General features: G+C 47.2%; 2 protein-coding genes across 2 annotated transcripts in view; one reads left to right on the forward strand and one right to left on the reverse strand.

The window, feature by feature from the left end:
• The window catches only part of TOGARAM1 (TOG array regulator of axonemal microtubules 1), a 46756-nt gene extending 35471 nt beyond the window's left edge, over positions 1-11285 (reverse strand). Inside the window, exon 1 of the mRNA XM_086612867.1 lies at positions 9798-11285. Within this exon, the coding sequence (XP_086468993.1) occupies positions 9798-11285 (1488 nt within the window). The remainder of the gene's footprint in view (positions 1-9797) is intronic.
• A 477-nt stretch (positions 11286-11762) lies between these two features.
• Positions 11763-24828, forward strand: KLHL28 (kelch like family member 28). Its single transcript, XM_086613777.1, is given in 6 exon segments — positions 11763-11788; positions 14738-15337; positions 15339-15637; positions 18271-18714; positions 21298-21506; positions 22129-24828. Coding segments are annotated over 5 exon segments (1716 nt in total). The 5' UTR covers positions 11763-11788; the 3' UTR covers positions 22293-24828.
• Positions 24829-26359: the final 1531 nt, after the last annotated feature.

The raw sequence follows: 26359 nt of genomic DNA on the forward strand, positions 1-26359 counted from the left end.
CACTCTTGAGAGTGATGAGGCACTGGCACAGGTTGCCCAGAGAAGCTGTGGCTGCCCCATCCCTGGAAGTGTTCAAGGCCAGGCTGGATGGGGCTTTGGGCAACCTGGTGTAGTGGAAGGCGTCCCTGCCCATGGCAGGGGTTTGGAACTGGATGATCTTTGAGGTCCCTTCCAACCCAAACCATTCCATGATTCTGTGATTCTATGACAGCAGACCCTGCAGAACAGACAGCTCTGAGCTCTGCCGAGTGTTCCATGCGCCAGGAAAGATGTCATGGTAATTTAACAGGTTACAAGGTCTTGAAAAATCAAATGACTAGGTCAAACTAGCAGCGAAATGCTCTGATTTAGTATCTTACAGGGTTTAATTTATTTTGTTTAATATTGTAATGGGGTTTCACAAAAGCATCGCAAAATAGAGCGTGGCCAGAACTGAAATCTTGAAGCTGCACAGTCATGAGATAAGCAGCATGGCTATGAGCATACCCTAATTGTTTTTAAAATCATTATATTTACTTTGTCACACAGTATCTTAAAAACATAAAGTGTTATGGTTATGGAATATAAACAAAAAACTTTAAGAGTTTCAACAAAACCTTTAGGTCCCTTCCAAGTAAAGAAGATTTACAACACGTTAGCCAGATACACATACAAGCCAAGAGAAATTACATCTTCATACCGTACCAATGAGACTCCTCTGGAAAAAATAAACTTAACATTTCAAACTGCTAAATTATGTATTTCTAATCCTCATTCCTCTAAGACCGCCCCTCCTTAAAAATGAAAAAAAATAACTCACACATGGTACCTGTTAGCAGTAAATAAATAAGCCAGGTGGCAATTTGCCTGCATTCCCATTCAGCGCTTTAAAAACCCAACCAGCTCCCAAAGGGACAGCTGTTCATCCCTGCACGGAGTGCCAAGGCACACAGCTACGTGGACACAGGCTTCCCTGTTTCTGGGAGGGATTTTCTGGTTAGCAAAAATGGCAGAATTCTCATCTCTCCTTACAAAAACGCACGTTCCAATTTACTGTTATGCGCTGCACTTCATGTGCTCCAAGCTCAGCAGATGTGATTAAACTCATCTGCACAACAAGTCGAAGTCTCGAGTCTGAAGCATTTTAAGCAAACCCACCCAAATGTGATAAAGCTTAAAAGTTTACATCAAATCTCCATCTTGGAAAGCCAGTGCCAATGCAGAAATGAACTTTTTAGTCAGCCTTCAGGGATTAGACTCCACTTAAAGACACTTGCTTAAAGCATACGACAGCCAGGGAGAGCCTAGGGAGCCTCAATACCAAATGGATCAGTCCGAATCCCATGTTTAATGGAAGACAGCAGAAGGAATCCAGCAGGAATGAAATGATCTAGTAAGATCAGGGCAGGAAATACGAAGCTTTGCAAAGAAAAAGAAAAAAGTTCTGATTGCTGGATATATAGTAAGAACCATGACCTAAATCCCAGCAGTAGTACAGATAACACTCAGCCCTGTGCTGGCTTTTCATCACCTGAATACCCTGGGGGACACCAGTTTGACTTTACAAAGGAGAAAAAAGAACAGACGCCAAGTGGGTGAAGAGGTTTGTTCCAGGTTATCCTGGTCGGGATAAAAGAGGAGATGAGAACTCGGCATTTCTGCTTCTGCAATCAGCCAGCTAGAAAACATCGTCTTCAATCTACAGATCTTTCAATTCGTAAATAAATATTTCTTGTACAAATTACTTACACCTTGTTTTTCCCACACAGACAAAACAATATATGCAGAAGGAGCGAGCTACACGTAACGCTGACACGATTGTACAACTTTGCCCAGTTGTTCCAATCAGGAACAAAAACTGCTTTTTTCTAGGCAAATTGTAAGTACATTGACTATAAATTTACTAAACACAGACATGCAGGGTGGAGGCAAATAAACCTGCCAGATTTTTCACTGAAGTAGACGAAAGATCCTGGCAAACGGATTTCTTGAAAGGTTTCAGGTTCATGTAAATTCCATTAGTACCACCGATGTCGGGAAATATTTGAATCCATCCATGAAAAATAACATTAACTTGGTTACCAAAGCGCAGCCCTTGCGAGTGACCCATCGCGGGCGGATGCTCCATACTTGCATCCCCTCCCCAGCTGAGCAGCGGCACTGGGAGAGACGAGAGGTCATCCCAGTCGAACACCCCGCAGCCACCCACACCACGCTGCCAGGGAAGAGATCAAGGGCAGCACAAACACACAATGCTATCTCCCCAAAACACTCTCCCAGCCTCCAGAAAAAGCATGGCTCGTGTCCCAGAGACTCACACCTCAACCCGCAATGAAAGGACAGCTTATCACACCGACGGGTCAGCCTCCGTGTGCCTTTCATCCTGGGCATCGCTGTGGGAAACAAAGAGCAGCTGTTTCATAGAATCATAGAATGGTTAGGGCTGGAAGGGACCTTCAAAGGTCATCTCGTCCAACCCCCCTGCAAGGAACAGGGATATCTCCAACTAGATCAGGTTGCTTAGGGCCTCGTCCAACCTGGCCTTGAACATCTCCAGGGATGGAGCATCCACCACCTCTCTGAAATCCACCTCTCTCTCATCCACCACCAGTTTCACAAAACTGGTTTCACCGATCATCTGAGCACTCACTAAGCAGCTACTGCTTATCAGATCATGGTGTAAACGGAGAAGCATTCCACACGTGTTGCCAAGCAGTGTGGTCATGTGAAATCAGGAGTGGTGATGTATACTCTGTAAAGTGGCTCAAAACTCCAGTAAAACGTTCCAAGGCTCCTGCTTCCCCCCCCAAAGGGCACTGCTGTCAACAGCAGCTACAGGGACTCACAACGGGTTTGTTTCGCAGGGGAAAAAGGTGAGGTAGCTCTTACCCTGCAATAATTACTAGGTATGTCGTGTTTTACATACAGTACACTAAATTTTCAAGGCAAACGCAAGAAGACTTAGCTACCAAAAGATCCGTGAGGAACTCCCAGCCCACTGTTAGCTGATTTTGTGGCAACCAGTTTGTTCTTCATCTTTCAGAAGGGCAGAGGAGCTAGTAAGGCCTACAAAAGAAGTAGCATTTATTTTAAGAAGTGCTTTTGTACCCCCAACTGCAATGTTTTTGTTCTGATAGCCTCCTTAAATCGGAATTATAGAAGAGGAGAATTAAAAAGTGAATGGAGGATTGCTAGTGCAATCCTAGTGCTAGCCACGCTCATTCGTGTGACCTCTCACGAATGGCATGAGCTGGGAAACCATTAAAAAATGCAGCATGTTTGGGCTCAGCAGGCTAATTCATAGATTCATAGATTTCTAGGTTGGAAAAGACCTTAGAGATCATCCAGTCCAACCGTCGTTAATCTCCCATTAAACCATATCCTTAATTAGTTCATCTACCCTTTTCTTAAACACATCCAGGGACGGGGACTCAACCACCTCCCTGGGCAGCCTAAATTTCAATTACTTAATGCCAGCACCCAAAAGATCACATCAAGTCCTGAAGAAAACAACAGCAACATATCTTTCGGAACAGGATCTGGTCTGGTTCAGACAGGAACTGTTTACATTTTACAAGGCTAAACCCAAGGAACAGGAGCACACACGGTACATCAGTGTCTCCAGAAAGAGAACACTCACTCCAGCAACTTCAGACAGCTTTATCCATTGGCTCTGCCAGCTCGGGATTAGAAATGAACAGCCCTTACTGAAGTGGAAAGGAAAATATTCATGGATTAGACACTTTATGACCACCCTGCACTGCCAAGTATCCTCTGTCTCTGGCAAACAAAGTGCTCCTCTGACGCTGTTCTAAGGCACCCATAAGTACATGCTTCAGAATGCAAAACTGCAGGTACTGAGAAAAAAAAAAAAAAAACATTTTATTAATTTAGCTGGAAACCAGAGAAGCTTCAGTCTACCAATGGAAGCTGAGTGGTGACAGCAACCACCCCTGTCCCATGTAAGGAGGAGGAAGACGGGCTACTCAAATTTGGCTTTAGAAGAGGGTAGAGTCAAAGGCAGTGTGTCCTGGAGCTCTGACAGATCATAGAATCATAGAATGGTTTGGGTTGGTAGAGACATCAAAGATCATTTAGTTCCAACCCCCCTGCCATGGGCAGGGACACCCTCCACTATACCAGGTTGCCCAAAGCCTCATCCAACCTGGCCTTGAACACTTCCAGGGATGGGGCAGCCACAGCTTCCCTGGGCAGCCTGTGCCAGTGCCTCACCACCCTCTGAGGGAAAAATTTCCTCCTTATATCCAACCTAAATCTCCCCTCTTTCAGTTTAAAGCCATTGCCCCTTGTCCTGTCACTACTCACCCTTGTAAAAAGCCCCTCTCCAGCTTTCCTGTAGCCCCTTTAGGCACTGGAAGGCTGCAATAAGATCACCCCGGAGCCTTCTCTTCTCCAGGCTGAACAGCCCCAGCTCTCTCAGTGCAGCTGCCCAGAATGAGAAGCACAGAAGCACAGATAATTATGCTTTATCTGATAAACTCAGGTCTGGCTTTCAGAAAGACAGACCACTGGAAAGCTGAGGTGCTGTCGACAGCTACTATGCCGCATGCCTTCGATTTCAGCGTATAAAGCACCGAGGCATGAAATGGTGCCCTTTCACCACAGGACACTAGCTGTCAGAAATCAGACTGGGTATATGCTATACACCCTACACGTGCCACATTGTGTGAGCCCCGCTGAGCTGTGCCACTGGTGCACCCTTCCCAGCGACACTCCGTGCCTGCGCCACTTATTGCAAGCCAGCCGCAGCATCGGGGCAGGGTGGCTCCTGGGGTGACCAAACAGTCCTGCTACACTCAGCGTTTCTCCCCAGGGCCTCCAATGGCACCCTCTGGCTCTGAAAGAGATAGCTGGAGGCAGCGGTTTCCTGAGAAAGGCCCTGCAGTGTTCTCCTATCAGCCACGTTTTCTTCTGCCAGTACAACTGGGGAGAAGGCTCCTTTCCAAGCATGGATCGAGGGCATCCCCTGGAAGTCGAGGTGGTGGCAGCTCGAGCATCTCTCACTTTAGAGCCTCACTAAGGGGTCTGGAAGGCTGAAGATAACTGTGGTCTCATGCAAACCTAACAAATTAAGAGAAGCTGTGTGCTGAACCGTCGTTAGGTGATGATGGCACACTCTGCTGCTCGGTGCACGTTACGGCAGTCACACCTGGGCTTGATGCTGCACAGAAAACCCTGTGCAGGACAGACACACCTGGTTATGCTGCCAGCGTGGTCAGGTGGCCCTTCTGAATCCTGCGGCAGAGCAAAAAAAATCACTTTGAAAGGCCTTCAGAGGTCACAGAGAAATGTTTCGTCAATAATCCAATTTAGCATCACTGACAGCTGCGTTTAGACAAACGCTCAAAGGTGATGTGCTTTATCTACAGCACATTCTTACTACACATTAACTTACACATGTTTTACTTCACATCTTATCTCATCAGGAAAGTCTAGACATGGCCTTGGACAATCGCTGTGTAACATGACCTTAAAAATACTAGTAGAAAAACAACTTTAAACATTAAGCTAATTTCACGCATCCTTTCAGCCACAGAATGACTCCAGAAGTTAATTTTTAAGCACATTCATTTCAAAGGAATGTCTGAATTAATAATTAATTTTTTACATTTACACGAACAAGCCAACTGCCCAAATTTCATGCACGATATACCTTACTGAAGACAGCTAAGAAGATATACAAGGCTAATTTTCTCTCTCCCCCCCACTTTGATTGCTTAACGCCCCAAGGAAGAGCTTTATTTTTACAGCTCATTGCAAAGTCTTTCCGTTAACAAGGAACATCTTCAAGTACAGGAAACTATCCAAGTTTACTCGTCCCAGTGTGCCTGAAGTGAAAATACAGTTCACCTACTTCCTTCCTTAACAGTGAGGCTCCTTAAGCAGCCACCATGTAGGTAACTACAACGAATCCCTCCCTTCTACACGACGATGAGCAGCGTTTGCCTCACTGTCTAATAAAAAGTCTCCCAGACAAAATTCTCTTAAATGAGGCTGTTCTTTCCTTCCGTTAAATGGTGCTTTTATCTTTCACTGGAGCGCCGTTACAGCCAGACCTTGACTTTACAGGCGCCGAAGGAAAAAGGAATCGTTGCAACCTGAAAAACTGAGTGCCACCACTACTTCGAGGGACAAAGAGGTGCCACTAGCACCAGTTAAACAGCTGCTACTGGGGAAAGAGATGGAACGGCGGTTACAGTGGCGTAAGTGGTCTAAATTGGTACGAGACCATACAGAGACCCAAAGCTGCTCCTCGAGCCCGGTCCAACTCACGTTCGACTTAATATCTCGGCAGGTGGGCGGCTGCTGATCCACAGCAAATTTTAAAACCACCGCTCCCAAAAGCCAGTTGAAGAGTAATTGTAAAGCTTTACATCTGCCAGTAGCACGCTGCTCTGAACTGCCCACTGGCAAAGAAACAGCTTGCGTTTTCACGCGGGCTGAACCAAAGTTTTCAAACTCCCTGCACCCAAAATATCCAGCTGCTGAACTGTATCAGCGTTCAGATGTCTCTCTGTAACAACGGGAACACTTCTGACATTACTGACACCAGGTGAACCAACACCACTGAAGCAAACTGGTAAAGCAGGTGTAATTTTGGCACGTCTAAGTCAAAACTGGCAACTTTCAGACTCTACCAAACACAACGTCAAACATTATTTTTGTCAGTGCTTGCCTGCATATAAGCAAAGAGCTATATGGGGAGGAGCTGTACTTCATGGAAAAAGAATTCTGGTGAACTGGAGGTTTCTGGTTACTCAGACATCTTTCAAGTAAGGGGGCAAAAGGCACATGAACGTGTTTCCTTTGTAGAGCACAACCGACGAACTCGTCAAATTCTGACACCTCAGAGTTATCAACCTGCTTTCTACCAACTCAAATATGCAAGAAAACAACACAAAATGGAAGTAAGAAGCACAGAGAACAAGTCAGAAAGCAGATGGAAGAGACAGAAACAAGCAGGCGCAGGATGTCTTCAAAAAACACTCATTAGATGAAAAAAACATTAGTTCTTATTAAAAAGGAATAAATACAGTACATGAAAAACAAGATTTTCTCCCTGCAGAAGTATTTTCCTTAGCATCTACTGTATACCATGGGGCAGCAGCAAGACCAGTTAACTTTACAGCTTGGTTCCCTGCACAGCAGCAAAGCAAGAGAGAATCCGGAAAGAAACCTGCACTGACAGTCACAAGCAGCTCCTGTTGGAATGAAACTTTTACCCAATAAAGGCTGAAACTGATTCTGTTCTACTTCTGCAAAAATAGATGGCACAAATATAAGTCCTACATCTGTTCGTAAGGAGGAACAAAGTGAAATATTTGGCACAATACACAAGGATGTAAGAATAGAGATGATCACAAAAGGAAAATGTTAATTTAATCTTGAAGTATTTGCATAATGTTATGTAATCGGAAAAGTCCTCCCAGGAGAGAAGAAGAAAACCTGTCATTTCACAGTGATTCGGTCCCGCAGGCAGATGCTGGGATGACAAAGAGACAAGGCAAGTGGTTGTCAGACGTAGGAAGTCGATCCCAAGTCTTTCTACTTTTTCCTGTTAGGCTTTACACACAGAAGGCAACTTGCTCTCTAACATGAGAGCGTCCTGCAGTCGGCTCACGATTCGTCCACCTTTGAGAGTAAAACTATAACCAAAACCCAAACCCCACATATGCACTCTTAGCACTCCAGATGCCCAGCAGTTAGGCTGGTTTTCATCCCAGTATCACGAGATGGGATTCACGCCCCTGAAGTTCATACCACACATACAAAAACACATAGAGTCTAAGAAACTTTCACCATATTAGTACCAAGGATGTTCCCCAGCAAACCGAGTACTTCATTACCACTGACCTGAAGCCATAAACATGTAGCTACTTCCTCAGGTCAAATCTAATTTCAAGTTCACACCTTTTCTAAATGCACTTTACATACGCAACAAAACAGAAACCATAAATTAATTGCTTTCTCTCTCTCTCTCCAGCGTTGGAAACTTTGAGCACTCCTCCCAGTTACAGGGATAAATACAACCACATGTACAAAAAGGTTAAAAAGAAAAAAGACCCATTTCCACAGCACCTAACTGTGACCTGGAGAGAGAGCTGCCTCGGGCAGAGGGCCTTCCAGCACTCGGAGCAACAGCCAGCTTTGGGTGCAGGCACTGGCTTGCTTTTTGCTTGCAGCCTATGGAAAAACACAAACCCAGCCAGCAGCGAGCAGCAGCAAGACAGAACTCAGCCCAACTCGCTGAGAGAACGCTGGCTAGTAACTTATTTCTACAAGTTGTACTAGTCAATACTGAAAAGCTGCTTAAAAAAGAAAAATCTTCTTGCTCTAGAGGTGCTTCCCACATCACTTGTTGTCCAGACCCTATTTGCTTTGTAGATAACCCAAGGGAATTCAGTTCCCGATTCATCAACTCAAAAGATACAGATCTCTTCGGGAGTCTGAATAAAGGCAACACATACACCACGGAGGGACAGGAGCTGCAGGCATACAAGGACATAAACTTCAAGGTTTTTGCACCACAATAGCATTAACTCGCAGTTCATCAGGAGACTTTATTAAGCCTTCACAAAGCAGCACTGCTCATGGCTTGAAACTGAAAGAGGGGAGATTTAGATTGGATATAAGGAAGAAATTCTTCACTCAGAGGGTGGTGAAGCACTGGCACAGGTTGCCCAGAGAAGTTGTGATTGCCCCATCCCTGGAAGTGTTCAAGGCCAGGTTGGATGAGGCTTTGGGGCAACCTGGTCTAGTGGAGGGTGTCCCTGCCCATGACAGGGGGGTTGGAACTGGATGATCTTTGAGGTCCCTTCCAACCCAAACCATTCTGTGATTCTATGACCTCATCCAATACAGGAACAAGTTACTACGCAGCTAAGCATTAAATTCTGGATCCGTTAACCTAGTGGTGACGAAGCCTATTCTATACAACTTTCCATTTTTTAAAAAGATCTGCTTGCTTAAACTCACTGCAGATCAAGTTATGATAAATCAAACCTGCCCAGTTAACAAACCAAACCACAACAGAAAACCAGCACACGCAGATAGAGCCCTCAGGTCTTGAACACATGGAAGGTATCCAAAACGGATGACAGAATCATAGAATGGCTGAAAGCTGATGTCACAGAACAGAACCACTGCCAAAGCAAAAGGGGCCTGAACAACTTGTCAAAGGGTCCTTCCCTTTGCAGCGGCCCACACGGACAGTAAGTGACAGAATCGAAACTCGGGCCAGTCAGAATTGCTATTTCAGCCTGACCTACGTTTTTCCCAGTTGAATCAGAGCCACACGGCCATTTGGCAATCCCCAGGTTTTATCACAGGTCAGTGTTGAAAACCATGGGCTCAGTCACACTCCAGAGCTCTGCCTTCAAAGCCAAAGTTGAAGCAATTTGTCAGTTTTCCTCCAAACAGCTTTTGTATTTAGGAAACTCCCAGGTACTCTCAAACACAAACACAAGCTCTGAAATCGTTGCCCCCTTCTTGTACTCCTTAGGTTTCAGCCAGCCATTGTCAGAGACACAAGAACTGCCCCATGGAGTCCAGCTACCTTCAAAAAAGATGATTTTTTTTTTTTTCCAAGTGATACATCACCTGCTTGCTAATAGTGCTAAACCTGACAAGGAGTTCTCAGGTTTGCCTTCCCACATCGAGATCCCTGCACATAAAACACCAGCAGTACTCACCACACCTCGGAAATCCCTGTCATTTAACAAACCTTGGAAAACTTGCAAACCCCCCTTTGGCACACACCTTTGAATAAATGAGCCTAGTGAGCTATGAGCACATACCTGCTCCTCATCCTTTGCGAAGGGCATCTCGACTCCTGAACTCCCTTCCCTGTCTCCAGCGTGCTCATTTTCCCACGGCAGTTTGCTTTTCCCTTTACCCGCACTCAAGACTTTCCTTGGACCCACTCCTTGATGGGCAAAGGCGCCGTGTGAGCTGGAACTTTGCAGAGCACCGTCCTGCACGTGATGGCCACAGTAACTGTGTGCGCTCTGAGTCCTGCTGCCCATCAGCAGCCAGTCTGTATCTGCGCCAGGGGGCAAACACGAGCCCCTGTTACGACCAGAAGAAGGCAAGGGCACAGCGTACTCCACAAACCCCTGGTCCACTACCTTCGGCAAAGTCTTCCTGGCCAGCCTGGCCTGCACTGCTTGCACCACCCCGCCCCCGTTGTCCTCAAGCTCCACGGCATGCACCGCCTTGAAGAGAAGGGCGGTTTTGCCCGGGCCCATGGAAGACGCCAGCACAGCGAACGCTTCCATGGCAGCATGCCGGACCCTGCGCTTGCTGTCCACCAGTGCCGGAGCCAGCCCGAACGCCAGCTTGGCCAAGTCCAGCTCCTCGCCGGGGTAAGTGAGGAGGGCCACGATGCAGATGTTGACCACCTCCTCACGGACTTTAGAGTTCTTGTGCTGCAGATGCTCCTGCTGCAGCAGCAGGTCGAGCACCTGCTGAGGGCCCGCTGCCTCCATCAGCCGCAGGAACAGGCGGCTGTACTCCTGCCGGATGACCAGCTTGTTGTCCCCTAGGACTTTAGCAGCAGCAGAGACCAGAGGAGCCAGGAAGGCCTGGACCTCGTCGCCCAGGCGCAGGGCCAGCAGATGGATCACCTCCAACGCCCCGAGCACCACCTTGAAGTTGGAGTCGTCGAGGAGGGCGCAGAGGAAGCTGATGAGCCCCAGGAGGCTGGCGGCAGGCGTGGAGGTCACCGCAGCCTGGCTGGCACCTCCGACCACCCTCTTCAGCTCCTCCATGGCTCGCGTGCGGTTCCTGTAGTCCTCCTGGTCCAGCAGGCGAGCGTGCAGCTCCGGCGGCAGCAGCCCCAACCTCAGCACGGTGCTGCCGGGCAGGGCGGGGGGCTGCGGCGCGGGGCCCTCACCGACGGGCCGGGCCTCCCGCGGCGGGAACGGCCCGGCGCCGGGCTCCTCCTGCCGCTGCCCGGCGGGCCCGGGGCCGCTCAGCTGCCAGGCCAGGCTGCGGGAGAGCTCACGGGGGCCACGGCGGGCGGCGGGCGGAGGCGTAAGGGCGCGCAGCGCGCCGGTGGCGGCGGGCGGGCGGAGGGGGCGGCAGGGCCCGCGGAGAGCTTCTCCACACAGCGCCGGCCGCAGCCCCCACGGCGGCTCCGCGGCGCCGCCATCGCCCGCCGCCCGCCCGCCGCGCTCGGGGCTGAGGCACGGCGGGAGCCGGCCCCCCGCGCCGCGCTCGGGGCCCGTCGGCTCCTCCATGGCGCGCAGCGGCAGCGGCGGCGGCAGCGCCAGGGCCGCGGCCATGGGCGGCGCGGGACGGAGCCGCCCCCGCCCCGATCCCGGTCCCGGCAACGCCGCGCGGCACAACACCGCCGTCTCCAGGGGCGGCGCGCAGCGCGCCTGCGCGGCACCGCCCACGGCGCACCCCGGGGCGGGGGGATGGCACACGCCTCGCCTCGCCTTGCCTTGCCTTGCCTCGCCTCCCCCCACCCGCCGCCGCCGTCGCCGGGATGCGCCGCCGCAGGAGCGGACAGCGGCGGGGCGGGAGCGGGCGCTGCCGGGCGGGGCCGCCGGTGGAGCGAAACCGCCGCCCCCTATCCCCCCCCCGCGGTGCGCGGAGTGGCACCGCCCGGGCGCGGGGGGTTGTGGGTGCGCGGCGCTCCCCCGCCGCTGATTGGGCGCGGGCGCGGGGCGGCGGCGCCCGGAAGTGACGCGCGCGGCTGCCGGGCGCTGCCGTAGCGGCGGAGGCGAGCGAGGGCTGCGGCTGCCGCGGGCCGAGCCTGCGCCGCCGCCACCCCCGCCCGCAGGTGAGCCCCGCCCGCCGGAGCGCGGCCCGCTCCGGCCCCGCGCTCCGCTCCGGCCGGGGCCGCCTCGCAGCCGGTGGCGTGTCCGCCGCGCGGCGGGGACTGCCGTTTCCCGGCTCGGTCCGCGGAGCGCGGGCGGAACGAAGCGGCGCCGCGCCGTGGGGGTGGGAGCGGCCTCGGATAGGTGGGGGCGGCAGCCACCCGCCCCAGTGAGGCGCTGCTGTGAGCAGAGCGGCGGCGGAAGGGTCCCGGAGCGCCCGGTGGGGTGGGGGGTGCGGGCGGCTCAGGAGCTCCGTCCCACGGGCTTCCCGGGGGCGGCGGGGAGGGCGCCGTGCTGTGGGGTTTTTGGGGACGCTGCTCCGCGGGGAGCTCGGCCTCTGCCCGGTGAACGGGCTGGGAGCGGAGCCGGAGCGAAAGGGTTAACTGCAGCGAGCTGAATTCATAAAAGCGAGAAATTCCCTAAATTTCATCCGTTTCGTCAGCGAGACAGCTTGTCCTTGCGGGGAGGGCGGGTTCGCGGTGCGCTGAGTGCTCGGGAGCGAAGCTCCGCGCTCCCGGGGGCGATGGAACCGGACGGGCCGCGTGCGGCTCCAGCCTGTGCTGGAGGGAACTGGGAGCGCTTCAGTACTGCCGGGAGACCGCGGAGCGCCCCTGTGCTCGCCCGAGGAAAGGAAAGAGCTGTGTCTGCGTCGCTTACTGGGCGCTGTCGCACTGGTTTTCGAGAGTGAAAAGCTGCAGTAAAAAAGCTTTGGTGTTTACATTTGTAGTTAACCTTTTCGTTTCCGATAGCTCTCTCCCTGCTACTCGCCATAAGCTTCATCTGAAGACTCTGGAAAGGATCTGGCAGCCCAGAGCTGGGGGCCAACCGTGGGATTTGTCTTGCGAGCACAAATTGGTCGGGCTAGCATCCGTTCTTCGGGGCCAGTTAATGCTCCTCCAGCTTCTGGTTTCGTGCTCAACAGCCCAACAAACACGTGCTGTGGGCGAGCGTCGCCGGGCGGGAGGTGTGTGGGACACAGCAAAGGGCTTCTCTGCCACGCTGGTACAAAAAGCTTCACTTTTGTGGAGTAACTTAAGTGTTATTTACAACTGGTTTTACAGGGTTTGCGTCTGAGCTGTGACCGTTCCTCTTTCCTCCCATGTGGTGTCACAGCGTGTTGTATGGTTTCTGCATGTGTGTACAATCAAGTTACTAACAGAGTGGAAACGCAAAAGGAAAAAGTGTTGCAGCTGCTCAACAGCTCTCCTTTTTCCTCCATATAATTTGTGCTGCAAAAGTGGTGGTATATGGAAAACGTTCTTGTGTGGAATCTTGCCTTTTGCAGATACGCTTAAAATACTTTTTTAGATGTTTTTTTTTCCCAGTATACAGTTGTAATAGGAGAGGTATGAGCTTACTTATCCTTTAACGGGTAAGAGGTTTTCTGTCCCTAGCTGTAAGCCTTCGCTTCTCTGTCAGTGCTGTTATGTTCTGTGTTTAAATGTTGGCAACTCATTTTAGCTTTCAGATTAAGCACCCTGTAAGTAGGCTCACTGCAAATTAGATGTCAGTTAAGGAGCTGTAAAAATGATGAACTCTTAATAATAGGATAAAAGAAGTGAGATCTTGAAGCTTGTGTAGTTGTTTAGCAAATCAAAATTAAATCAGCTCTTCAGAAATCGGATGGTTGCAGCGTTCTCTGTAGAGCAATAGTTGTGTTTCCTCGTGGCCCGGGGTCCTGACACATCCCTGCCCTCCACCTCTCACCAGTATAGTAATTCAGCCTGGATAAAGAGCTGCAGAGCTGCTTCTCCAGCAGGTAGTGGTGGGCAGCACCATCTGAATTTTAATGATGCTGAAATTACAGCAGATATCGTAGTGCCTCCAAGTGTCATGATGGAAGCCAAAGTTTTTTGGAAGAAGTGTTTGGGGGTTCTGTGGAGCTGTGGGTAGGAATGAGGATTTTCCTCTCTGCCCTTACTGGTGATGGTGGGAAGCGTGGGTAGCTACTGGTGCCGTGAGAACATGGAAATGGTGACGGGCACCAGGATGCTCAGTCTGCCCACCTGGGACCGGCTCCCTTGCCCGCCCTGGGAAGCCCTGCACCAGCTCCCAGCCCTTGTCCCTTGATGGTGGAGGCAGGCCCAGCTCCCAATATTCCCCAGATCCGATCTCTCCGGAGGCCAGGGCATGTCCACCAGGGGTTTTCTCACACACTGGAAGCTACTCAGTGAGGTGAGACAAGGATCTCCCTCTTCTCCTGTGCTCCTCTGCCCGTTGGGAGCACAGTAACCTCTACTCCAGCACCCCTTTTCCTGCAGTCCGGGGCGCCGCTGGCTCTGTGGGTGTTTTTTGCCCCTTTGTGCCAAGGGAGGGACTCTCCTGCTCCAGGTGAGGAGGGGGGACGGGGAGCTGCTCCCTGCTGGGGCCTCACCTGCAGCCCCAGTTGCAGGGGAGGCACCGCAGGGCTTGGCTGCACCACAGCAGCACTACAACGCCTGCAAAGGGAGTAGCGTGAAGTAGTTTAAGAAATTTAAAAACTTTGTCTCAAACAAGCCAGTTCTTTATTTACTTTTGGTTTTGTAACTGTTCAGTTCTCTCTGGTATCTGATGTAGAATTCTATTGGGTATTCTACGCATCAGATAAAATGCGTTTTACTACAGAACAAAAAAAAAAAAAGAGATTAGTGGTTGGTTAGTGGTTTGTTGGTTTTTGGTTTTTTTTTTAGTGAAAGACTAATATAGCATACACTATTAATAAACATTTGATTGTCCTGGATTTAACTTGCATGAAAAAGCATAGCGTGTGAGGACTGAAAAAGTAAATTGGGAAGTAATAAACCTAATTAAGATGAAAGCAAAACCAGAAAAATATTTTTTAAACGTTACGTGTGGCATGTCCAAGTAACGTGAGTAATGAAGCTGTTGAGATGAAGCCCTGAGTAACGCGTTAAAAATTCTGTTTGTCGCAGATGGACCAGTCGTCTCCCACCTACATGCTTGCCAACTTAACCCACTTGCATTCCGAGCAGCTTCTGCAAGGCTTGAACCTCCTTCGCCAGCACCACGAGCTCTGTGACATCATCCTCAGAGTGGGCGATGCCAAGATCCATGCCCACAAAGTGGTGCTCGCCAGCATCAGCCCGTACTTCAAAGCCATGTTCACCGGGAACCTTTCCGAGAAGGAGAACGCCGAGGTGGAGTTCCAGTGCATCGACGAGGCAGCCCTGCAGGCCATCGTGGAGTACGCCTACACGGGCACTGTCTTCATCTCCCAGGACACTGTGGAGTCCCTTCTTCCAGCCGCGAACCTTCTCCAGATCAAACTGGTCGTGCAGGAGTGCTGCGCGTTCCTGGAAAGCCAGCTCGATCCTGGCAATTGCATCGGGATTTCCCGCTTCGCAGAGACCTACGGCTGCCACGACCTCTGCCTGGCTGCTAACAAGTACATCTGCCAGAACTTCGAAGAGGTCTGTCAGACGGAGGAGTTCTTTGAGCTTACGCATTCCGAGTTGGACGAGATTGTTTCCAATGACTGCTTGAATGTCGCGACAGAAGAAGCTGTTTTTTTCCGCGCTGGAGTCCTGGATCAAGTACGATGTGCAGGAGCGCCAGAAGTACTTGGCACAGCTGCTGCACTGCGTCCGGCTGCCGCTGCTGAGCGTGAAGTTTCTCACGAGGTTGTACGAGGCAAACCATCTCATTCGTGATGATCATACTTGTAAGCATCTGCTGAACGAGGCCCTCAAGTACCACTTCATGCCTGAACACAGGCTCTCCCACCAGACCGTGCTGATGACACGACCTCGCTGTGCTCCGAAAGTCCTTTGTGCTGTAGGAGGAAAAGCTGGACTGTTTGCCTGTTTGGAAAGGTAAGTAATGACAGTCAAGTTGTTGCAGCACTCGAGTGGTGCGGTGGTCGTAGGTGTTTGTGACCACCCTGGGTCAGGATTCAGACAATCGTTGAAGAGCTGTTCTTTGCAGGACCACAGTTACTGCTGTCCTGCATAACAACTCCTAAGGAGGCTTTTTTTGAGCAAGGATGAGCACTGAGTTGGAAATGCTCTTTCATTTCAGGAGTCATCTTCAGTGTTACAGGGTTTTGTTCGTGCCGACACAAATAGCTGTAAAATCTTATCATTTTAATTCTGTCGATTGAGAGTTTGGTTAATAAAAGTTTGTACGCTACTTCTCTTTCCTTTCAGATCTTTTACGGAATTTTTCCCTGATGCATTTTTATTCCAGACAATCAAATCATAAGATTTAACCTAACATATGACAAATGTGCTTCCTGATAGCTCAAAGTCTTTGGAATTAAAATAGACTAATCAGTGAAAAGGTAATTCTTAGCAACGTCCCGTTCTTGATCGTGACGTCATCATGACGTAATCATGACTTGAGTCTCTGCCCCTGAGCAGGTGTCCGTGTCTGTGCTGGTAGACACAGGTAACACGCATCTTCCTTTGCCTGGTTTTCAAAACCAACCTCCTCCTCAGCTCCTGGAGCACATCACTGAGACTGATGGTGAGCGAAAGGAACGTAACGGGGAGAAAACCAGCTTTATTCCCCATACTGGTGTGACTGGGTTTGCTTATGGCGTTGTGTTAACCTTTCCAGAAAGGGCAGTTGGGCTCCGTGGGGGCCCGTGTGGCTGCATGCTCCTACGTACACGTGTGGGGCTTTGATGTTGAACATACCCTTACCAGCTCAGAAAATGTTTCTGTGTTACGGCAGACTTCCCAGTCTGCTTCTGCAGCTGGATTCTGGGATGATATTTTACTCTGAGGTGTCCTTTTCTGTGACGGTTCCATGCTTGCACATCTATACACGCACCTAAAAACCTGGGAGGATCTGTAGGTTCTTTTTCCCTGTGTTTAGAGATGATGTCAAAGTTATTTAAAGTTATTAAATTCAAAGTTATTATTCCTGGTAATAGGGATCGATAGTAAACTAGGTGTTGGGACTGGGAATTATTGGGTTTATAGATTTGAAAAATAAAGTGGGTTTTGTGCTTAATAAAAATTCTGTTTGTTTGGGAGAATAAAGTTGTTCTCTGATATTCTTCATCGCTGTTTCTTTCACAGCTTCTTCAATGATTGTAACAATACTTCATACCAATGTGGTTTCAATTATTTTGATTTTTTTTTTAATTTTAATTAATATGCTCCTTACTACTATTAACCATATTTTAATGCACACCAAAATTTGCTCTGCCTTAATTTATTATTCATATTATTCTTTCCTAAACTGTTGTTTCAAGTGATACTGAAGTTGAAACAATTACTCTTGACGTACCAAAGAAAAAGTCACGGGTTGATTAAAAAAATAATTCCCAATACAATTAATATTGTGAAGTAGGAAACCTCAATTCCACTGTCGTCATTCAACTTTTGTGCCTGCAGGAAGGCTGGTTTTTCTCTGAGCTTTAGCTGCTCTCTGTGACAAGGGAGTTGCTTAGAAAAGAGCGGTGCTAAATACATTTATAAATATATTCAGGCTGGGCTGCTGCTGCCGAGAGCCAGCCCGGGGTTTCAGCAGTCCCTGCCTCTGCGTTCTTGGTGCTGTCAGCTCTCCAGTGGCTGCGTTTTCCTGCATGTTTTTTAAACAGATCGTGTTTCCTGCGTTCTAGATGCTGTTTCAAATCATTGAAGTAATTTATTAACTGAACTGTCGAGGTAGCTTGCCTAGACTTTATATGTGATGGGCTAGATCCACTGAGTATAATTAAAAAAACCCTGAATATAGCTAGAATCCACTAAGTATAATTAAAAAATTAACACTGAGTATAATTTAAAATAATGCAAATAAGCAGTATTTTGAAAACAGATTTTTCAAATTAGTTTGTTCTACTTTGATGTTTTGTTTAAATTACGCAGTGCATGTAAAATATGTGTTTATAAAACTACAAATTCTACTTTCTAAATGTATGCTTGTGTGTATATATACAGACATGTGCTTCCTCCTCTCGAATTCTCCTTTTCTCTCTCCCATCTGTGTGGCTGTTCTGACTTTTTTTTTTTCCAGTTTACCCTTCTTACCCTTTCAGTTTGTATTTTTAACTTAACTGCAATTACAGCCTACCTCCAAAAGCTGCTGTGGCGTCGGCACTGCTTGTCTTCCCTCGCCTTATCCGCGACGTGTCCTGCCTTCTCCGTAGTCTGCCTGGTTTGCACTTTCAAAATTCATCATTTCAGGTGGCAGACCTGGTGTCATAGAATCATAGAATGGTTTGGGTTGGAAGGGACCTCAAAGATCATCCAGTTCCAACCCCCGTGTCATGGCTGCTTGTTGTGTTGCTGCATCACGCCGCTTGCGGTGAGGTGCTGGTTTTTTAACTGTTTGGAACAGTAAACAACATTTGATTTTAGCTCATGTTTGGAAGAAACACCAGGCATCGGATGGTACATGGGAAATAATGTTAAGGCTGTGTTCCTTGATATCATTTGCACCTCCCAGACCTTCACAAAGTTAGGTTTGCTCAGTAACCTTTGTTCTTCTGTTTCAGTGTTGAAATGTATTTTCCCCAGAACGACTCCTGGATAGGCCTGGCCCCTCTTAGCATTCCCCGCTATGAGTTTGGAATATGCGTCCTGGACCAGAAAATATACGTCGTAGGAGGGATTGCAACCCACGTGTGTCAAGGCATCAGTTACCGGAAGCACGAGAACTCCGTGGAGTGCTGGGATCCTGACACGAACACTTGGACGTCTCTGGAAAGGATGTTTGAGAGCCGGAGTACACTGGGAGTGGTGGTTCTGGCGGGAGAGCTCTACGCCTTGGGTGGCTATGACGGGCAGTCGTATTTGCGAACTGTGGAGAAATACATTCCCAAAGTGAAGGAATGGCAGCCAGTGGCCCCGATGAACAAAACGAGGAGTTGTTTTGCTGCGGCTGTCCTGGACGGGATGATATATGCCATCGGGGGTTATGGGCCTGCCCATATGAACAGGTACGTGCTTCTGGTGTGCATGGGTCGATGTTGTAAGCTGGAAATCAGCACTCACTGGTAAGCTTGTGTTTGGCAGCCAATTAAAAGTTGTTCTAAAATAGATTGGTAATCCACAGTAGACCTCGTTAATCCTTGTTCTGCAATATCAGTCCGATAATTCAGCTGGGAAATCTTTGTTTTAACTTCTCTTTACGTGTTCCAGCTCAGAGCTGGTTTGGGGTGGTTGTTTTTTTCAATCCCAAAGAAGGGAAAATGGTGAAGACAAAGACATGTATGCATGTTACTAAGCAAGGTGGTGCAAGACTCCTGACCTTGTAGACACCCAAACTGGTTAGCTCAGCAGATCAGGATTGTGTTTGCTCAGGTCCCAAGGCAGTGTAGTGTGCTTGTGTCCGTGTCACGGTGCTGCACCTCTCAGGAGAGGCTTCCTCAGCACTGTGCCGGCACAGCTCCTCGTACCTCGAGCCTGCAGAATGTTAGGATGCATGGTTAGCTTTAACATGGAAAATGCTGATTTAAAATGAGTAGGAGTTTTCACGTACTTAATATAGACAAAATAAACATACACCTTAGATGGAATCTTGAAGTAGTCTTAATAAAGTTCAGGGTGATGGCAACTGATCTGGCTCCTAGGTAGAAGTGGGTTGGAGGAAGTTGGAACTAGATGATCTTTGAGGTCCCTTCCAACTCTAACCATTCTATGATTTTATGAGTTTGCTTCAGACGTTCTTCACAGAGAGGTTTCCTGGTACCAGCATGCTCTTCGCTTGTTCTGTTCTACATCGCTCTGTACAGATGGACAGGGGCCTTCAGTTATGCAAAGAAATCATCTGTGCTCTCCTTTCCTCATTAAAATGGGAACACATCAGCTGTATGTCCCTCTGGGAAGCAAATTAATAAACTACAAGCCCAAACAGCTGAATAAACACTAAAAATTAAAATCTTGCTGATAGGAAGGGATGCATGGATTGTTTAACAGTGTAGCATAACAACGTTGCACTAGTCATTGATTGTACTTACTTTTTATACTTGATACTGTCTAACACAGTTTGTGAAGCAAAGGATTAGTTCCCAAATAGAATCATAGAATCACAGAATGGTTTGGATTGGAAGGGACCTCAAAGATCATCTAGTTCCAACCCCCCTGCTATGGGCAGGGACATCCTCCACTACACCAGGTTGCTCAGAGCCTCATCCAACCTGGCCTTGAACATTTCCAGGGATGAGGCAAAGTATAATGAATGTATAGTGAAATAGTTTTCATTTGGAAAATGCAAATCATTTTTTAAATTAATGAAATAAAACCAGTAATAACCTAAACCATTTGGTACGGTTGTGACAGGATTTTATGGAACTTAATGTGACATTGTTCTAATTTCTTATATTTTAAATTATGAACTGTAATAGACAAGCAAACCATCTTATGAAGTTTCCTGTTGACTCTAGGTTTTCTTCACCTAGGAATTTGTCCCAGGATAACTAAGCTGTGCTGTTGTCCTGTGTGGTCACTCCTAGCTCGGTCCCATCTTTGTACCACGCAGAACTGGTGGCTTTAGTAGTGGTTAAAGCCAGGTCAGCACACAGCAGAGCAGGTGTACCAGGAGTTGCTGTGGCACCTCTGGGACCTCAGTCCCCTGCAGCATCCTCTCACAGACCATAAAAAACGGGAGATAATCAAGGCCTTGCTCTTGCCAGGAGTGGTTCCCAAAAGTTGAGTGCTTTGTGTGCACACAGGACTTTGGAAGATAAACTTGGTAACCTCCTTCCGGGAAATGTAAGACTCGTCACTGGAGCGGTAGGAATTGACTTTATCAAGCTGGTACCTTTACAGGGAAAACTCTTCTAAAGAGTTAAAATTCTGCATTAAAATTCTGCAGTAGCTGTGTTCCTTGTGCCACATCTCCTCTCTTCCTCTGTCAGAAAGGAATGGCCAGCAGCTCTCGTAGAGTTACTGGAATCTGATATTTCATTATTTCCCTTTTTAAATTTAATTTACTTTTTATTGAATAATTTTGATTTTATTAATTATTCAGGGGTGTGAGTAATACGCCATGCCATGCAGTCACTAGACTCGTATGAGCTCTGGCATGAGGAAATAGCTGGCTGCTGTGTAATTAAGCACCTTTTTTCCAGCTCCGTAGTGCCGCTGGCTTTCTCTTCCCTCTTTTCTGCCCCCCTCGTGCTGCACTTTGGACAGGGAATGGCTCCGTGCCACGAGTGTGTTAGTGGCTCTGACTAACTTACATCACTGTAAGATGTGATTGATGTTTCCCTGCCCATGGCAGGGGGGTTGGAACTAGATGATATTTGAGGTCCCTTCCAACCCAAACCATTCTATGATGCTTCTGGGGTGACAACTCTGACTTTAGTTTCTTGTGTGCTGCCTTTGGGTGGCACAAAGCAACTATGCCACAGAATTTGCCATCAGCTGAAGTGCTTTTTATTTGCATCGCATTATTCCTGCACGTGGTAATCCTGGTTGGCAGAACTAGGTGTACTTCTGACACGTGCAGGTTTCTTGTGGAGTGAAATGCAAATGTCGTTAACATCCAAGCCTCACAAGTTGCTCGTTTGTGTTTGCAGCATGGAGCGTTACGATCCAAGTAAAAACTCCTGGGAGACGGTTGCTTCGATGGCTGATAAACGGATAAACTTTGGTGTGGGCGTCATGCTGGGCTTCATTTTTGTAGTGGGTGGACACAATGGTGTGTCTCACTTGTCGAGCATTGAGAGATACGATCCTCATCAAAACCAGTGGACGGTGTGTCGACCCATGAAGGAGCCCAGGACAGGTAGGGACACACAAAACTCTCCGCAGTTAACTCAGCCTCTCAGAAATAAACCCATATTTGACCTGATAGAAGCTGCAATAAAGCTGCAGTGACTTGTCTGCAGAGTGTTGTACTTTGTGAGCTGGACCCAAGATCACTGAATCAGCTCCGTGAAAGATGGGTATTCCTTTACCTAATTTTAATTACAGTCCAGTTTATTTTTATTAATACTGAGCTGTAACAGAAATAATACGAAGTAATACTTATGCTCTACCTTCTGTTTTTTCATTACTTTTGAGGGAGGTTCAGCAGTTCTGTGGTTACTGCTCTATTGTGTTTTATTTTATGTTGAGACTCGGTAGTGCATCCTCTCTTCTGTCTCCCTGACAAGGAGTGTTGGGGCAGAAGAGCACAGATTTGTCACAGGAAGGGCTGCGAGAAGAGTAACAAAGGAGTGTCAGACCTGAACAGGGGGCAACTCTTCATTTACACCCATTTTCTTTAAAGACAGCCCAAAGAAGGAGGGAGAGGCTGTGAGAACTTGTCTGCCTTCAGGCTGGGGGGAGGGTGTTCCACTTAGGAACAAAACTGCTGCTTATTTCCACGCTTGGTGATGGTGCAACTTCTTTTTCCCTTTCCATAGGAGTGGGTGCAGCTGTAATTGATAACTACCTTTATGTAGTTGGCGGTCACTCGGGGTCGTCCTACCTGAACACCGTGCAGAAGTACGACCCCATCTCGGATACCTGGCTGGACTCTGCTGGGATGATGTACTGTCGCTGCAATTTTGGTTTGACTGCGCTTTGATGAAGAGCAGCACTTGATGGACCCGATGCAAAGGTGGAGCTTGGTCTGCTTGCAAATAAACCCTGCTGGTGGAGGCCATAAGCTGTGTTTTCTGAAGTCGGAAAGTTGGGGGAATGTGCTGACGTGGGGATGGAAACGAGGAAGGATTTGTTTTCTTCCAGTAATTGGCCTTTGTTACTCTAGTGACACGGGCAGAAGGAACGGAGAGCTTATTACCAGCTGGATTTGGATGGCGTCCTGTGAACGGCAGTGGATTTTAGAGAGCACTGGAGATGCCTGGGATACAGTTAGAAAACTCGCTGTGTATCCAACCCTTTCACTTTATAGAGCTTTTCTCTCTTCCTCCTGCCTACTAAGAAACATGAAGTTTACTGTGCTTGGGGTGAGTGGTGTGTGAGTGCGTGGGATGGCTGGGCAGTTTGCTGATAGGTGTCTGGTTGTGTCTTCATGTGAAGAGAATGCCAGTGCTTCAGAATTATTTTTTTTATGAACAGTAACTAAAGGGCTGCCTTGTTTCTGTATCTCAAGGTTTGTAAATAATAAATGCCACAGTGTGTTGCCTGTACACTCTCCTTTGTTACCCACTTACTGGTAGGAGGGCTGGGATGGTAACTGGTAACTTCTCATGCAAATTTACAAGGCAAATTTATTGCCTCTTAATGAAACTTTTGGATCTGGTGAAGAGAAATCACATTTTTAACTTTCCCTTATGTTTTCTTTGTGTAGTTAAATGAGTACTAGATTAAATGACTTAATCTTGCTAGTCTGCTGTGTGTTTTCAGTTGGAATGCAAGGAGAAATCCCAACAGTAACGCATTGGAAGACGCTACAGCAGCGTTCATAGCATGATACAAAATAAATACTCAAAAGTGAATCCATCCCATCCTTCTCCCAAGCGCACTCGTGTCCGTATTCCGTCTAACTTCCTTTTTTAAAAGAATGTATGATTGCTTTCTCAGAGTGTTCAGCTATAAAAATGGTGCTACATGTAGGACTTCACGATAAGGCTGTTACTGATTTTTAGTGCAGTATGCATAAAGCATGATTGCTTTGATTGTTCTCGTGGGTTTGTTTCTTATTTGCTTGATACATCTGTGCCTATGAAAACTGTCAGGAATAACCCGATGTACTGAATGAGTTCTACCTTTGTTACACAGTTGTTTGTTGTTTGTTTTGTTTTTTTTTTCCCCAGAAGATCTACTTGTATTGTTCCTATTCTGACAAAAACAGAAATAGGGAGAGAATGGTGAGATCTCCTCTCGGGTTCTTTAGACAGTCTTGCCTTTAACACAGGCTACAGTGAACGGAAAGCACGGGGCACAGGAGCTCATCCCAAGCGTGTGTCCTGCGTACCGGAGCGCTGAAGGTCAGTTCCTGTGGTTAACCAGGATCTCAAGGGACAGAGCTTTGTGATAGCCCTGAACTTAGTGAAATTTGGGGCAAAGAAATAGAAAGCGATGCTGTGGGTTACAACCATTACTTAAAATAGATGAGTCAATACGAATTTTAGCTAATTCAGAATGTTTTGGTTTGTCTTCTCATTTTTAACTGGGAATCATGGTTATCTTGAACTTCTGTTTTGATGTCTGTATGTGTGTTGCCAGGCCTGGTACTGAAGAACTTTTCTGCCTCCAGAGTTATTTTACCCTTGTTTTAACATGCTAAGCGAATGTTTGTTTCCCCTTGGTTTTTAAGCCCAGATAGTATTATTTCTGAAGGTGCAATAATATTTGAAATAGTTGCTTTCAAAGCCATTTCTTTGTAAGTACATTAGGTGAAGTTTTTTGAGAGTACTTCGTTTGTTCTAGGTTCCTGCAAAGCCAATTACAGCCGGGCAAACACCGGTGTTCCTTGTCCTTCCACGCGCTAGCGCTCGGATTTTACGCAGTCCAGGAGACGAGGATGTTTTCAGCGTAAAACGTTATTCATAGATAACAGATGTTTGCACAGATTATAAAATCCTGCACGTATTCTTCAAATCTGATAGAATTGAGCAGGACGTTAAAAGCAAATAGAAGTAACAATTTCAGCGTTTTTCACGCAGTTGATTTGACCCATTAAGGATGCTGGTTATTTAGCAATAGCAGCGTCATTTGGTGGTTCCAGTGAGTCTGTCGCTAGGACACGAGTGGCTGCCTGGTTGTACGTCGCGTGTTTGTGTGTGGGGAGGAGGAGGAAGGGGAGCAGGTTTGGAGTTGGGTGTTCAGGGAGATGTTTCAGTCTGCTGAGTCGATCGCCTTCTCCTTCTGTTCAGGTAAATGTTGAACGTTTCCATGTGCAGCTTCGCTTTTCAGTCTGTTCCACAGAGGTGCCATTGATTAACATGTTTTTCCAAAATACACCAGAGATAGCGACACTTAACAATTATTAAAATAAGAAAACTTCCTTACTTAAGAGAAGTTTTTGCCTTTTATTGATGGGAAACTTTCCACGTGGTTCGGTATATACCATTCCTTTTAGAGTTTAACTGCAATAGCATTCCATGAACAAAGATGCTCATATGAAGATGTTCTGATTGGATTTATTAGATTTCATAGATTTCATAGATTTCTAGGTTGGAAAAGACCTTAGAGATCATCCAGTCCAACCGTCCCTAATCTCCCATTAAACCATATCCCTAAGTAGTTTATCCACCCTTTTCTTAAACACATCCAGGGATGGGGGAACACTCTTTTCAGCTAGCAGAAAGTGATGCAAGGCATAGAAATCATTTTGACTTCTTCAGAACAAAAAATCCATGGATCAGGTGGTGTTGACGTTTCTATAAACGTTGAAGAACCGTCTTTTGTTTATGGAAGTCAGAGCACTTAAAATTGCAAAAGGTTTTATTCTCTTTACCCAGGCAGTGGCAATTGGGCCATAGAGATCGACCCTGCATCGTGTAATGTAGTGTAGCTAAATTTAAGGTAGCAGCATAAAGGATTTTTTAGTATGCAGGCTTGGGATGAAAAATGGGAAAAATACCTAATGCAACTGTTATTAGATGAACTGTTCAGCTGAAAATGGATCCAACGTTGGATCAACTTCGGGGTCGTGTCACTTAATGTCATGCCACCTTCGTTTTCTGTTCCGGGTGCTTGTGGTCCTGCTCACGGAGTGCTTGGTTACGGGAAGATCAAACTCAACAGTCAGTCCAAATCTGCATTTAAAGAACAATGCTGTCATTGCAATGTCTGTCTTGCAGTTTGAAAATTAAGGACCTTCAAATAAGATGTCATACAACTACAAATTATCATCCAGTTCTATTTCTGAATCACTCAAAATTATCTGTAAAGCACTTTAAAATGGGTATGAGTTTATATGTGTACATACAGTTCCTGAGTTTCTGCTTTTGTGTAGTTAAGATACTCATCTGTAAACTTCTTGACAGTCTCTCCTGCTAGGAATGCTTTTCTTTTAGAAAGGCTGGGTGGAATTTCTGGAGGGGCAAATGTGTCCGGTGTGCTCTACAGTTAACTTTTTCTGGGAGATAGCATGTTACTTTTGTGAATTTGCCATCTGTAAGTCCCCATTCACTATATGAAACAATGCAAATGTCCAAGCTTGCCTTAAATTCTTGATATTTAACTGAAAAGCAAAGAACTGGATGATAATTCCTATTTTTTTGCCTTATGCGCTGTGCTGTATTTTAAACCCAAGGATAACTCTAATTTTTAGCAGGATTTAATAATTGTACAGAGAATACCAAATTGTACTCGGACTTGACCAGAGTGCTTTGGTTGGGAGTATAAAATGATATATGTGGTTTTGTGTACGTAGAGTGTTTTTGTGTATGTCTTTTCTAGCAGCAACCTTCTGGTTTCGTTATTGTTTACAAAAGTGGCAGTTGAGTTTAACAGGAAAATAACTATAACCTGCATTCTCGGTCTTCACTAGCGTTCTCACTCAATGTGTTTGCTCTTGTGATAATGCTCTGTAAGTATTGTTGTAACTATTTCATTGAATGTGAAACAATTTAGTAAATAAACCTGGGGAAAAACTTATTTTTACACTTTTCATTGGGCAGTGGATTTAAATACGCTGTAGTTCTAGTCTTCTGATGCAGTAACATCTTTGGGAGATGTTAC

Source organism: Tauraco erythrolophus, chromosome 6 (assembly GCF_009769465.1).
Source record: "Tauraco erythrolophus isolate bTauEry1 chromosome 6, bTauEry1.pri, whole genome shotgun sequence".
Lineage (NCBI taxonomy): Eukaryota > Metazoa > Chordata > Aves > Musophagiformes > Musophagidae > Tauraco > Tauraco erythrolophus.